Below are 11,940 nucleotides of genomic sequence, written 5' to 3'. Positions count from 1 at the left end.
AAAAAAAAAAAAAAAAAAAAAAAAAAAAAAAAAAAAAAAAAAAAAAAGAAGAAGAAGAGTCATCACTGTGTTGGAAAATGAACTGGAATTGAAGAAGATTGACATGTCTAATTATACCTTCCTTGATGCAAGAGATTTTAACTTCCTCACTTTTGGAGCCAGTATGCGGATGACAGTAGGCACAAGAAAATGTCTATGATGTGCGTCAATGAGATTCGAATCCCTTGACAAGCTCCAAGTTGTGAGCTCCTCTCTCAAATTCTTTGCACTGATCAGATTTTTTAGATGCTGATCATAAGGGAGCAAAAAGTTATCTTTCCAATTCATCAGGCAATCAAGAACTTTCATCTGCAACTCAGCATCATTTTCATCAAGAAGCCTGGGTAACACCAGCAAGAAAAAGGCACATACTGTTACTAAGGACTTGCAACATCCTTAAAATTCAGACCAAAAGAACAATGCAAAAAGTTTTTTAAAAAAACATTATGCATGTGAATTCATGATTTTACCAACCTATATTGTAAGACGTCTTTGAAAAATTGACTCTGGTAAAATGCCTTGGGATTTTTCATTAATTTGAATAAGTTTAGCCATTCCTTAAGAACCTCCTTCCACTCCTTCCCTTTGCAATTCAGTATATTATATGATTCAACACTGCATTTAAAAACAAATAATAGAATGATAATCGAGGAAAGGAAATATTTATTTTCAAAACAAAACATTGCACATAAATAACATCTTACTAAAAAGAATATGTATAAAAATGGAATCACCTCACAAGATCATCAACACTGTACCCTAGAAATTTCAAGAATAAAGGTATTATTTGCCGAGAACGAGATTCAACAACAGATGGAACTCTCTGTAAAGATTGAATCAATAAAGATAAAACTGTTGCAGATGGAGTACTATCTGACATTGAACAACGATAAGAGCAGAACAGCCCGATCAGATCTAAGTAGCAGAGGAAAAAAAAAAACCATCAGAAATTATTTACAAGCACGTGAATCAGAATAAAGTGATTGCTTATTGGGGAAATTGTAATCAAGCTCAATGCCTAGATCATGGGGCACTAGAAGCACAAAATCAAAATCTGAGGATTTACAATGCAACATACCAGCATCCTTGCCAAATGAGTCGGTATTGCTCTTATAAGCTTGATCATCATGACCCAAAATGATAGAGAGGCAGTAATCAAGGTACTTCACAAATCTGTCCCAAAGTATCCCAAAGTATTGGCCAAGTAGGACAGAAGTGCAGTCCAAAGCTGGACCCCATAAATAGCTAAATCTGTTGTGGAAGATCCCTAGTACACCATTCAAAGCCACAAGTATATATCGTTCGTCTATCCTTGCAGCAGATAGACTCATATGAATTTTAGAGATAAGTAGAATAACTTTTCTGCTGGTGGCAATTGAAAGAGGCATTTCTTCAACTGACAGGAGGAGCTGAACAACCTGATAACAAAAAAAAATTGATGAAAAACAGGCACCTTGTAACAACCAAACAAATCATGCTACAAGTTTACAAGAAGAGATTATAATGTTACTGTACATACATTATTCTGCTGGTCATCTACAGCACATATCTGGGAATCATCAATTCTTCTTTTCTTCTCGGCATGTCCATTTGTAGAATATCCATCACATAAAGGTTCATAATGGCACAAGATTCTTAAAGTCGATAGGCGGATTTCCTTGTCACAGTTGCGCAAATTTTCAGAGAATATATCCAAGGCACCCACCACTTTACTTGCAGCAAGCTCAGGATGATATCGTTTAACAGGAGTATTGGCTTGTTTTCTGGATGTGGAAGCATAGTTATAAAAAATTAGAGTATAAATAGAATCGCAGCTCACTACACGAAACAGAAATCATGTACAGTGTTTCTTGGACAGAAAACAAGAATAACAAGAGACAGATGTAAAAGGAGAGCAGATAGGTATGTCTAAAAAACTTAAAACTAAAGGAAATAAAATAGTATATCTACAAGAAAGTAAAGCCAAAAGGAGAGAAGATGATGCATCTACAGGAAAGTAAAGCCAAAAGAAAGTGGAGAGTATTTTCTTTTTCCAGGAAAGAGAAAAAGGCCAGAAAGTGAAAGAAATTTACATGGTGTTACCATTGGTTCAGTGTTGTAGTGCACAATGACCAGAATCATGCACACAGTTATCACAAAATATAAAATAGTTAATAAATAAATAGATGCAAAAAACTTACCCATAAATAGAATCCAAAATATCAGCCACTGCAGATAATATCTGAGAGCACATTCTGTGTCTTCTTGCAAGATCTAAAAGCTTATTCACTTCAGACTCCAGAAAAGCAGCATTTTGATTGTCCAGAATTTTAAGAAAAGAACCCAAAGTGGCACCAATCAAGCACTGCCAAGTTTTTCTACATAAATCTGCGAAATTCATCAGAGCGCAAAAAGATAATCACTACAAAACTTCTAGAAATAGTGTATTTAAAAGAATCTACAACTTATATTACTATATAATGTTGAACTAATTGTTCTCCATCTGCCCATGAATTAGCAAGACATACAGTACCATCAAACATAATAATAAAGGACAGAACCCTTTTGACAATTTTGTAGAGAGAGATAATTATTTCCCAATTGGAAAAAGGTCAGACAGTGCACATTGCTCCCACATCATGCACAGTTTGGGGAAGGAAGAAGCACACAAGCTTTTGTATGTTTACAGAGTGCACTATTCCATAACGTAAAAGTCAACACCACCAGCAACCCTAACAAGCCTAGTCCCCAGGTACTTTAAAAGAAACCAGCAACATAAAAATACAGGTATATCAGGGAGAACGGTACTAATAGACAATCCCTGAAGGCAATTGTGTACCGGACGGTTAATTAATCTAATTAAGGTCATATGCAGAGCCCAAGGCTTCCGCATCATGCACAGTTTAGGGAAGGAAGAATTACGCAAGCTGTCCTGTGATTCAGTAGGAGTTTCCAAGGAACAGTCAAAGCAAAACAACAGAATACCCAGATAGGTCAATTAAGTACATGATATTTGATAAAATGTCGTACCCGATTTCACCGTTAAAAGCTCATCTATAGCATATATTAAGTCCATAAGCAGTGAAGGATTTCGTTTGGCATCAATCATGTATGGATAGCAGCCAATAGTTCCCCACAGGACTGCCAACCTATCCTCTGTAATTTCAGCAGAGGAAAAATCCTTGTTCACTGCATCTTTGATTAGCTGAATCCAAAAATTTATAGCTTTATCAAGGAAACTGCAAATTCTCAAAATTTTCTCATTGGGTATTCCATCTAAGAAATTCAGCTGTTGTACTTGTAGCCTCTCACAAAAAATGTGCAGCAAATATATAATCTCATCCTCTGGAATCTCTAGTAAATCATTTAAGGCACTGAAATCCAATTGCAAAAATTGAAATCAGTACACATTACACAAATAGCAACTATATAATTTGATCATTTGTACTCCACACATCAAATCTAAGAAAGTAAGAAAAGCATTACCTAATAATGTTAGCTCTGAAAAAATAGAGAATAGAGGGGTCCTTTGATATAAACTCTTTGAGAAATGAAGCCAAACTGAAACAGCACATGCATAAAATATCAGAAGACAGATAAATTTGTTAGATAAAGTGAGATACAAGCAGAAACTTGTAAGTTGTAACAAAACATTTATCAAAGAAATAAAATAATAATAAGAAAAACTAACTATTAACATCAAAATAATACCTTTTATTCCTCAAGTCAAACACAGGAGCCCATTGCAACGAAGTACAGGAGAGAGCTGATAAGTTATTAGTTTTGTGGAGACCATCAACAACACAAAGCATCAATGACAAAATTTTATCAACAAGCTCTGATGCTGGGTTCAGTGCCTCCAAGGTGGATGATGGCACAATGTAAGTTTGTACAAGCAAACTAATCACTTCTAGCATTGGTTGGTAATCTGTACAAAGTGAACAACCTTAAAATCATTCCAAGACAAGATACAAGCAAAGTAAAATAATTAAAAAACAAAGTAAATATCATTTTATACTCCACCAGAGATTTTCTCCACATATTCCTTTTGCACAGTAGAAATGAGCAGTGATAAAACTCGGCGAAGATGCATAGAATGACCATTAGCAACACTGTTAGTTATCTCGTTAAATAAGCAATCCCACATCAAGTCCAGCTGCTTAGCATCCAATTCCTCACACAATCTCTGATAAGCACCAATGACAACTTCAAGAACAGTTTCTGGACCTGCAAAAATGAAGTAGAGTAGGTAATGCACTAAAGAAAAGTCAGAACCAGAAATAAAAATAGCTGAGAGAAATCATAGAATTACTTGCTGACAGTGAACCTATCATGTTTATTATATGATTCAAATTCTTCATTGTTTGCTTAGTTTCTTAATCTTCTTTTATATATATAATTTCAAAATTGGCATTTTGTATTCAATAGAACTTCTAATATAGTTTCAGTGGGGTATTAATACTCATAGGCCACCCAAGATAGGCCCAAAGTTTATGAGCCAATATTGGCCAAGTCAGCCCAATCCAAAAGTCCAAGACATGCATGAAGAACAGGTAAAAATTGCAACAAGAGAACTGGTTCCACACTACCACTGCCACAAGACATTGCCACCCCTCACAACCAATGAGAACAACCCAACCAAGGCTAGTGCCCATCATTCAATCAAGTCAAGAATATTCATATGATTGTCTCTAAGGTTCAGTATATATAAAGCCCTGAGCCCCTGATCCCAGTTTTTAAGGGCAACTATAATTCCAAGATAATAAAATCCTTCAACCTTTTCTCTTAGAGTCAAGTCCTCATCAACTAATCAACCAAACACTAGAACAAGCCCTTGTTGTAATACTTAACTCCAACAGTTTTAGAATATGTAATACTTGTTAAATCAAGATTAAATAATCTACCATACAAATAATTGACAGTTTTAGAATAAGTGAAAGTGTGAAACAATTAAACATCTTGGACCAATTCAAAACTTAGTTAAAATTTTCAGACATAAATTTACTCAAACCAAAATAAAAGTCTATTGATATCTATTTGTGCAAGAAACCTTTTTTGTTAACAGGGATATGTCCATTGTAATTATGAGAGTCTTAATAAATTTTATTAAAAGTTCATTGTTGTAGGCCAGATCTTTTATTATTGAGGATGTATTGGTCTATGTATTCATAAGAAGCATGCAGAGCACTAGTTGAAATGTTTTTAGTAAAGGTTATTAGTCCCAATAGTTTCTTTGAGCCTCTTGCAAGCCATTTATTAAGTAGTTTCCTAAGCTGAGTCCAATACACAATCAGTATCAAATTGACACAATAATACTATAAAAACAATAAGAGGTTCCTCTTTTCCAGACTTGAAGATTATGATAATTAATTAATTACATTTCCACTTAGAGTTTTCTCCAGCTGTGATTAGGGTTTTTGATTTCTTCCTTCCACTTCCCTTAGGTTGCTACTATACTAAACTGCTCCTCTTATCCTAGCTACTGTTTGTGAGTTACGGTAACAGTTTTATAGAAGTCATCGTACCAACCCCTGTTTCTGATTATTACAGCCATAGAATTTCAACATTATATCTCACACACCAAATCAGATTCACCCATCACACAGCCCCTAAACAGCTATATTTAGTTGTTTGTTTCAAGCTAAGTTTACCCCAAGTAAAAGGATGAGAAGCTTTTTGTACCTTGACCCATCAGAGGCAATTCAGTTCTATACATTGTTGTTCCCCAACAAAGCATATCTAGAACTCTTCCGTAACAATATATATCATGTTATAAAGCACCATGACCCCAAAATCTAATAAACAATCACGGGGTTAATTTCTTTTGGGTCATACAGATCATCAACTCAACCTATATGGATGAATATCTAGAACTGATTCTACAGCTTAAACTAAGTGAAAGAGTCCTTTGCAGCTCATTTCATTTCAAGAACAAAGTTTGTAGGATGCAAATATGCAACAATGGTACTAATTACAAAGAGGGAATAAGATTAATACTTAACCAGTATATACACAGCTGTTTTATGTTACATTTTCTCTGAAACACACTCCTAAAGCAGACAACAGAGAGTGTATGCTGAGAAACAATGTTAGTTAAATACAAAGTATAGAAGAACTCACCTCCATTAAAATGATCGCCGATGCTATATAGGGAGTTATCAAGCAGAAGGCGCAATACTTGATCTGCCCTTGAATGAAACCTCGATGATGTTCCCCTCATGGCATACCACAGTAAGGAACTGATTCCAGACTTTCTTGTCAATGATGGTTTCTTCACAACTTCAATCATTAAATTTTGAATTCCTGGCAATTTGCAGTAACACATTCCTTTATATACAAAGAATAGTGCAATGTGTGTTGAGAAATAAGCGAGGGTGGAGGAAGATATAAACAGGATTAAAAATGGAAGCATATGCCATCATCATATTAGTGGACATAAGCATAGAAGAGGAACATAAACAAACAGATAGGTCAAGAGACCTAAAAACATTGAAAACACATCTGAGTAGGGAATGCAATCCACAGCATTGTCAGGGAAAAAAACATTACCATCTCTAACAGAGACAAGAAATCTTACTCTGCCCTGTTACCACAATGGCTCTTGATCAAAAAAATTATTTAAAAGGGAATAGAATCCAGAGTCAAAACAAAAGCCCAATAAGATTTTTTTAAAAAAATCAATCTTCAACAAACCAAAGCCACAAAATCTGTGTCACTTACATCCAGACAACCTACCACAGTTATCATAACAAATTGAGGTGCAAAATTTACCAGGAAGAGTGCAACATTAAAAGGCCTACTACCACAGTTATCATATTTGGACACTCTTCCTCTCATAACCTCTAACTATTCAGTATACACCACAAGAAAGAAGCATTGCAAGGTCTGCAAACTAAGGCTGCAGGGTTGCAATAATCTACACAGGAGAAAGATCAAACCATTGTTGCATACAGAAAAGTACTTCCTACAGGAGTACCCATCCTTTTTTTCTTTTTTGACATTGAATTAATCAATTAAGCATTTAAGTATGTAGTCGAAGTCAGTTCTACATTGAAACACACAAAATTTGTAAGAACATCACTTCTAAATTCTGAGGCACATAAATTTGGCAGTTTATAGTCTGAACAAAAATAGATTCTAAGAATATAGAAAACGGCAAGGTTATGTTCATTGTTCAAGACTCTAAACAGCCAAAGCAATTCATACATCAACACATAAGTCTAAAGAGTTGTGCAAGTTCCCACTTCATCTTCTTCAGCATTGGCCCTGTTTGGTAAATGGTTGTTAGCTGATTGGGTTAGAATGTATAATTAGTTGATAACATTAGCTGATTGTAGAAAGGTGTTTGGTAAATTAGTTGTTAGCTAATTGTTGTTTGGTATAATTTCTTTTCTCAAAAAGCTAATTGAAAAAGTTGCTTTGAGTAGCCTTTTTAAATTTTAGTATTTTGGAGTTACAAAAAGCTTATTAACCAAACACTTATATTAATTTTTTTTAACCAAGTCAAACAATTAATAGTGGTCAAATAAGCCAAAATTGGCTGATAGGCTAATTATTTACCAAACAGGGCCATTGTCTCAGTACAACATTAAAACAGTGTTGTATTCACCAGATTTTTCTTCCCACAACATAAAGCCTTCAGTTCAAACAATTTGAAAATTTTCACATTAAAATATTGTCAAGGTTGTTTCCTCTTGAAAGTCTAATGTAGTTTTATAAGCATTCTTGTTCTCATATAAAGTAACATATTTTGAAAGAAAGTTGCCTCCCCAGAATAAGACAGTAATACCATTTAGAGATCAAAACCATTGCAAGGAAAGCCAGCCAAATAAAGTAGTAGTAAAGCAAGAGCAATCTGCTACAATGCAACATCTATTACAGAAAAGAAGTACATTCACCAAGGTGCAACACTGAAACCATTAGATTCATGCAAAAACAACCCATTAGATGCATATTGAGTTTAGAACACCACATTCTATGGAATCATACACCACTTTCTACCTGTGTCATCAGAAAGAACTATTACAGCAAGAGCAGTCTGCTATATACATCTATTCTAGAAAAAACTATATTGACCCAAGTGCAAAACTGAAACACAAAATTACACTCCTTACCTTTTTTAAGTTGCTTGAAAGATGCATTCCTCAATAAGAATGATACTGACTCCGCCATGAATTCTTGCACATAGTCTTTGGGGAAGTATCTCAATTTTACAGTAACCCTAGAAGAGAAATCAACAATTGCACATTTGCACATTATGCAAGTAAAGCAAAGTAAAATCCATGAAACTAAGCTACACATAGCCATTAGCATGGAGAAGAGCTCAACAGCCTCAGCTACTAGGAAGTTATGCAAACATGTGCACACAAGTCAAGAAGCAATACCCTTGACGCATCATTTTTATCAAATTTAAGGGATTCAGTCGGGAGAATTTATAGCTCAGCAGATGGCAACAAAAACAAAAAATAAATAAATAAAAATAAAAAATAAATAAAAAATTACATTGTTAGTTGATGAACTTCTAGAAAGCAGAATGATGATCTAGAAGTCTAGAACAAATTTCTTTCTGATGCTTTAACTATCAGTTTCAAAGACCCCAGGACATATAATTGTCCCTATAACTTCACAGATACATATTGCAAAAGAGTAAAATAAGTATTATAAATTTCAAAGGGAAGACTCTTTGAATTATTGATAGTACAAAATTTTTTGAAAGATGAACAGACATCTCAAGAAAGCCAGAAGAAGCATTATGCATTTAAAGAGGACACAACAAACTATAGCTTACTTTAGAACATAAACTACGTCTTTGGTAAGGTATTTCTGTAGGTACATCATAATGTATGACCATGATGTAAAAATCTGCAAAATTAAGATCAAGGTGGATAATGTCAGTTTCAGTGAGAAACTTCAGAACAAATTGGAATTTCTCAACTAAAGGATCCCATGACCTGCTCAATTATTTCTGGTTCTCTATCAGCACCATTTTTTAGAAGAACCACCAAAGAATCAGCAACTCTCTGAAGAAAGCTGGCAACAACAGTAAATGAGAAAATGTTAAATAAAAAAACAAGGATACTATTAGGTGTCTAATGTTGCAATATTTGTTCAAACAAAAGAATATTATAAACTTAAATGCTAGAAATAAGGTTTTATAGCTAAAGTCATCTGGTTAATAGCTGCCTGGAAGTTCATATTACCAACAGATATAATCCAAAACAAAAAAGAAAGGAGAACAAGAGAAATCAAGGAGCCAAAGAAAGCAAAAACTTGACTGATAGCAGTGGTATCCATTACTATGAAGTACAAAAACCAATAAAAATAAGATGGGAGAAAAATAATGAGTCAACCTTAAGGGAATGCCACAAGGTAAGAATCTCCTAATTCCTAAAGGTCATTAATAACCATGCAGAGGTGTTTCGTGAAATGCAGTCTATGCTATTATTGTCTATTTTTTTGCGCTGTGATGCTTGGATATTTAAAGGAAGGAGCTGATGCATATTCCTTGTGATAGAGTAGTTATTTGGCCAAGCAGCTCATCATACAATTCTCATTTCGCAAGTTCAAAATAATTTGTGGATTTAATAGAGTTAAGTTATTTTCTTCGCATTTAGTTTCTGATCAAGTCATCAGCGATTTCTTTCTTTCATAATTGACAGAATGTTCCTCTAGCAACAAATAAAAATGACCAAGATATAAAATTCGCGTTAGATTTTAAACTTACGGTAAAAAGTCATCCACCAGATCTCTAGATAATGCTGCAATCAACCTGCAGGAGATATATAATATAATAATTAATAAATGGTAAGATGAAATTTCAAACTTGCTATTACACCCAAAAAGAACTATAAAGCTCCCAACGAATTTTCCACAATGCAAAGATACCTTAAGATGGGCTCAAGAGATAGTCTTCCCTTCATGTTCAATCTAGATAGAAGTTCTAAGAGTATCAAGTCCTTCTGAAGTACAATTTGAGGTAGAGTTTGTACCAAGGGCAACATTTCTTCATAAAACGAGATAAAATCCTCAGCTGTATTTAATTCCTGTTAATTTGTCAAGGGAGAATGGTGAAAGTTTCACAAAACGAGCAGCATAATATACATGAATGACAGCAATATAAAACTCTATGTACGGACCAATTTCCTCATCAAATTTTATGAAATTATTAATCAGAAACTCTAACAAGAAGACCTAAGCGTCAAAGGATGCCCTAGAATTTTAAATGTTAAATGTAGAGTTGCAATACTTAGTACATATAAAAGCTCACATACTCTGTATTGCACAAGACAGTCACGAAAAAATGAGGACCCTTCTGAAGGTTCAGTTTTCAGAGGATCAAGACTCCGGTATACATCAATATCAATGTCCTGAATTCGCTGCGAAAAATTCTTGAACTGCGATGTAAAACGATTCAAGCCAATTAGCTTCAGTCCCAACTTAAACAATTGAACACACAGAATACACACTAAAATCCTTACAACAAAGCGGCGGCGGCCGGAGCACTTGTTGAGAGACTTAACGGCCATAGCATCGGAAGTTGTCGCCATGGTGAGACTTGAGAGGAGAAGGGCTGTTAAGATAGAGACAATAGCTTTTTAGCAAAACATTTAACTATCAACACTTAACAATCAATAGCAAAACATAAACAAAGTGTTGATAGTTAAATATTTATGAGATTACTTTGTTCAATTGTTCTTCCTGTTGTCTCCTTGCCGGAGATAGGATGTCGTCACTCGTCCCTCGTCCCGCGTCCCTGCGTGCCTACGTCCGACGTCTGCGCACGCGAATGCCGAATAGGAAAGAATTTTGGGGTTTAGGACTTTAGGGTTTAGAAATTAACATATATACGTGTATTCTTATATATTTTAAAGAGGTATTCAATGAAGATTTTTTTAAAAAGTTTAGGCCGTTTGGTTCACGGAATGTCAGATTACCTTACGATTGTCAGATTGCTGGGAATGTTAGATTCCTGATAATATTAAGGGGGCGTTTGGTTCACGGAATCTTGGATTACCCCAGGTAATAGGATTACCTCCAGGAAGGTAATGTGAGATTTTGAGAATGTAAGATTACCTGATGTGTTTGGTTTGGATTGTGGAATATAATATTACTTTGTTTGGTTAAGGGTTATATTTTAGGTTATATGGGACAATTTACTATAATGTCCTTATATATATATATATATATATATATATATATATATATATATTTGTGTGCCTTTATTGTGTGTATTTTTATTTATTTATATGTATGAATGTATTGATGCTTAATATTAAAAAAATAAATATATAAATATACACACATGTATATTTGATTATATAAAAATATATTTATTTTATATATGTTATTGTGTTAGTATTATTATTATTATTATTATTATTATTATTATATAAGGATAAGGATTAATTAACAAGGGCAAAGTTGGAATAATCCAAGGTAATCTTAGATTACCTAAAAAAACGGGGGTAATCACATTACCTTGAAACATTACCGCCACATCAGCTTTGAGATAATATAACATTACCAGGTAATCTCATAACTTGAAACAAACAAAGTAATATAACATTACCAGACTCAGATTACCTAGGTAATCTCAGATGACCCGAACCAAACGGCCCCTAAATTTCTATATTTGGTTAAAACTGAGGTATGTAATATAAATCTGTTTGGTTGAAGAATTGTTGTTTATGTTATAATGTTTATTTTACTTTAATACCCTCAATATATGTCATGTATATAAAGTTCAAAAGGCTTTATTTTTAATTCTTTTACCCACATAATTTAAAATTTCATCTTCTATGCACAAAGGTGATATTTTATTTTTTACAAGATTTATATATATATATATATATATATATATATATATATATATAGCACAATTGATGCAATTAAGCACCCCTCCTAAGGTGCTTCCAGGTTCTG

General features: G+C 33.9%; 1 protein-coding gene across 1 annotated transcript in view; it reads right to left on the bottom strand.

Moving 5' to 3' along the window:
* LOC116019857 (small subunit processome component 20 homolog) overlaps positions 1 to 10,838 on the bottom strand; it is a 21,871-nt gene extending 11,033 nt beyond the window's left edge. The window contains exons 1-19 of the mRNA XM_031260214.1: positions 10,699 to 10,838; positions 10,497 to 10,588; positions 10,290 to 10,412; positions 9,904 to 10,061; positions 9,743 to 9,787; positions 8,970 to 9,048; positions 8,807 to 8,880; positions 8,133 to 8,239; positions 6,139 to 6,321; positions 4,042 to 4,245; positions 3,730 to 3,946; positions 3,505 to 3,579; positions 3,049 to 3,392; positions 2,220 to 2,406; positions 1,559 to 1,802; positions 1,118 to 1,457; positions 774 to 954; positions 514 to 654; positions 118 to 379 (exon numbers count right to left, since the gene is read on the bottom strand). Of these exons, the coding sequence (XP_031116074.1) occupies positions 118 to 379; positions 514 to 654; positions 774 to 954; positions 1,118 to 1,457; positions 1,559 to 1,802; positions 2,220 to 2,406; positions 3,049 to 3,392; positions 3,505 to 3,579; positions 3,730 to 3,946; positions 4,042 to 4,245; positions 6,139 to 6,321; positions 8,133 to 8,239; positions 8,807 to 8,880; positions 8,970 to 9,048; positions 9,743 to 9,787; positions 9,904 to 10,061; positions 10,290 to 10,412; positions 10,497 to 10,565 (3,033 nt within the window). The 5' untranslated portion in view covers positions 10,566 to 10,588; positions 10,699 to 10,838. The remainder of the gene's footprint in view (positions 1 to 117; positions 380 to 513; positions 655 to 773; positions 955 to 1,117; positions 1,458 to 1,558; positions 1,803 to 2,219; positions 2,407 to 3,048; positions 3,393 to 3,504; positions 3,580 to 3,729; positions 3,947 to 4,041; positions 4,246 to 6,138; positions 6,322 to 8,132; positions 8,240 to 8,806; positions 8,881 to 8,969; positions 9,049 to 9,742; positions 9,788 to 9,903; positions 10,062 to 10,289; positions 10,413 to 10,496; positions 10,589 to 10,698) is intronic.
* Positions 10,839 to 11,940: the final 1,102 nt, after the last annotated feature.

This window comes from Ipomoea triloba, chromosome 5, assembly GCF_003576645.1.
Source record: "Ipomoea triloba cultivar NCNSP0323 chromosome 5, ASM357664v1".
NCBI lineage: Eukaryota > Viridiplantae > Streptophyta > Magnoliopsida > Solanales > Convolvulaceae > Ipomoea > Ipomoea triloba.
The sequence above is the reverse complement of the archived record's forward strand: the minus strand, read 5'-3'. Positions and strand labels throughout refer to the sequence as shown.